Source organism: the organism of the source record quoted next, unplaced genomic scaffold (assembly GCF_019419815.1).
Source record: "Pyrus x bretschneideri cultivar Hongxiangsu unplaced genomic scaffold, Pyrus_bretschneideri_v1 Contig71, whole genome shotgun sequence".
Classification (NCBI taxonomy): domain Eukaryota; kingdom Viridiplantae; phylum Streptophyta; class Magnoliopsida; order Rosales; family Rosaceae; genus Pyrus; species Pyrus x bretschneideri.
In genome coordinates this window covers 2,178,135-2,181,340 of record NW_025999811.1, presented here as the reverse complement: position 1 = coordinate 2,181,340, position 3,206 = coordinate 2,178,135, and the positions used below count along the sequence as shown (strand labels likewise).

The 3,206-nt window shown below is 34.7% G+C and overlaps 1 protein-coding gene across 1 annotated transcript; it reads right to left on the bottom strand.

Moving 5' to 3' along the window:
* Positions 1-96: 96 nt before the first annotated feature.
* Positions 97-1,269, bottom strand: LOC125472666 (F-box/kelch-repeat protein At3g06240-like). Its single transcript, XM_048574340.1, has one exon. It carries the CDS (start codon positions 1,267-1,269, stop codon positions 97-99), a length of 1,173 nt encoding a protein of 390 aa, XP_048430297.1.
* Positions 1,270-3,206: the final 1,937 nt, after the last annotated feature.

The following is a 3,206-nucleotide window of genomic DNA, read 5'->3' as shown; positions in this document are numbered from 1 at the left end:
AATACAAAGGCCACAAAGCGAAATTAGAAGATGCAAACTCAAGCCTTGTATCATGCATACAAATTAAATAGGAGAAAATAGAACTTTTCCCTCAATTCACTTGACTGGAACAATACTTTTCACATAATTCATCATCCATTTGATAATAGGAGGAATATGAAGATACTTGAGATTTCCAGTAATAGAATTACATGAGGCAGCTTTTCCATATGAGCCAAGCATAAGAATCTCGTCACATTTCCAAAGTGTCAATGGATAATCAATGTCTTTAAGGGGTCCAACGGTTAGCAATTTTGTCCATGAACTCTGAACTCCATCATAGTCGTCCATTACCCATATTTCAAATAATTCACAATCATCTTCATGACGATAGCAATACGAAGCGACAGATTCATTATACAGAAAAATACCATAAAACTTGAAATCGGATTCTCTCCTAGAAGGCAATTCTATTCTATGAAATATCTCATCACCTAAATCAAATGAAAATACGTACTCCCCGTTATCGTATGCAAACCAATAACAAAATCCCTTCAAGTACACTGAACCAGAAAAGGGAATGCAATACCAACGAGTTTCAATTGATATATCAATCTTGATCTCTTTCCAAGAGTTCGTAGTCGTGGTGTATATCTCAGCCGTGTGAGGAAGAAGAATACGCTCATAGTATGATTCTCCATCTTCCGAATACTCACAATCACAATTTTCTATAATTCGCACAACCTTGTATTCTTTAGCTTTGCAATCATAACCAAATCCCATTCCCTTAAAGATCGTTTCCAATCCGAATCTTCCCTTGGGAAGGGGTAGAAGAAGGGATGAATCGGGAAGTTGCCTGAATTCTCCTGTTGCAGGATTGCATAAAAGAACATTTTTCCCTACTATTAAACAGACAATCCCATTGCAATAACCGTGAAGCTCTACGTTGTCTTGATCTTCCATTGGAAACGGTATATTTAGGTTCTCAACATCATAATGAAGGTTATCACTATCAATGGAAAGATTAATCATGGACCAGAAAACGTCTTGTTTCCAACTCGTGTTCGTGAAAACATGAACCTGACAACGGTAGAGAAGGATACAAGCGGTGGATGAGAGTTTGTTGTCCATGGAATTGCTGAGGTGTTTGGCCACAAAACTTGGACTACAGATGATAGTGCACCAAGACTTGCGTATGCATTTGAATCTCATCAGAGACTTGGGCGGCAACTTAGACAGGATTTCGACCACTTTATCTTCAGGAGTCTCACTTTCACACACCTGAGACATTTCAACTGTATTGTTCCACAGGAATTCTTCACACTTACATATACAAGAAAAGAACACCACCTGTTTGAGAGACAAACTAAATCAAACTCCAACTCCCTAAGGCTTGGTAGGTTGAGGTTCAATTATTAAGTATATTACCAAATAAGATTCCAAAATTCAACATTACTAAATAAACTTGGAGTTCCACAGCCACAACATATTTAGCTATCACAGAAAACAGGGAGATCCAGTCAGTTTCGAGTTTTATGGAGAATTATATGTTCAAATTTTACCATTTTCAAATTTTTTTATTGATACAAAAATATCCATTCAAATTTTACTTTTGAAGTCTAGATTAAATTGATGACAAGGTGAGCATGATATCTGTTTATGGCCCAACGTGTACTATCGCAAGATTTTAATTAACTAATTATAAAGGAAAATTCACATATTCACATGAGTTTTAATTAATTAAGCCAATGTTTACATTAGAAATACAATTACATAACTGCATCCTTGTTACAACTAAAATTTTTTTCATTTAAACACCACTCCTCATTTATGTTTACCCCAATTTCTGTCAACGCACCCATTACAAATAAAAAATTTAGAACTTTACTATGTTCACCACATTTCTTCCACATCAAACACCAAAACCACATTAACGCAGCCTCGCATGCACCCCAGTTTATGAACTTTAGTAGAGCAATTCCAACGGTGGAAGGCAAGGGCACAAATATTGTCCCAAACTCAAAAACATTACTCCACGGGCTAAAAATTGAAGGGCAAGGACACATATATTGCCCAATACTCGAAAATATTACTCCACCGGCCCAAAAATTGAAGGGCAATCAGTAGGCCCTGCTATATCCAACTTAGTGCCAAGGCAAGTCTTGCCCTAGCTGCTGCTTGTGGGCAAAGATTTTTTAGGTTTTTGTTTCTGTCAGCTTTAGCAGACAAAGGCCCACGTGCAAAGAAACGATCTTGTGGCCAACTTTAGCCGAAAAGAGAGTTCAAATTAAACTTGAGCAAACAACTACGTAATTAAACTTGGAAATACAAAGTTTCATAGAACTTTTATGAAATCATATATGTTAAAAAAAAAAAAAAAATTGAAATATGTTTTCAAAATTCAGGAAGCTAGAAAAGTACAATATATATGTATACATATAGATATTTTATAAATACCCAACTATCATGTGGTACTACATAAATGGTAGAAAATCTTTTTAAAATTTTGAGTAAATATTATTAATGAATAATAACACAGGACACTGCAAAAACGACTGAAAATCTCACCCGAAATAGGATAAGGCCAACAAAGCATAAATAATAAAAAATATATACTTGTCCTTGCCTTTTCTTTGCCCTTGCCCTTGCCCTCCTAAAATGAGTGGGCTTGCTCTTATAGACAAACATATTTTTGTCTCTTCTATATTATTCAATATAAACAAACATGTTCTTTTGTCTTTTGATACAATTAAAAATTAGGATTTTTTTTCGAACAAACGATATTATTTATACTAAAGAAAAATGGGTGGGCTCAGACTTAAAATATACTAACAATAATATGATTCAAATTCGTCTTTAGCGAGATTTGAACCTATGACATCTCATCTTACTGACTCTTAAATTTAACATGTTTGCCTTTTAGGATTTTGATCAAAATACTTCTTACAATTTTGGTTCATAACTCACTCTCCCAAATTACACAAACTGCCACTAAAATTAATGCACACTAATTAATTTCCCTAAAAGAATTCCTAAATCAGAAGAATAAAAGAACGTAAAAATCCTAAAAACAAACGTTGAATTTAGAATCCTCATCGTGGGATACTTTCGTACCCATTGTGCCATTGTAGTTGCTCAAAGTCACCTTCTCCCTAGTTCTGGTATTTCAACGTACCAACATAACAAAACTTATTGGGTATCCACATATTAGCTATTGATAGCTATCA

Coding starts and splice junctions, on each gene's coding strand:
- LOC125472666 (XM_048574340.1), bottom strand. CDS start 1,269: ATGTCTCAGGTGTGTGAAAGTGAGACTCCTGAAGATAAAGTGGTCGAA.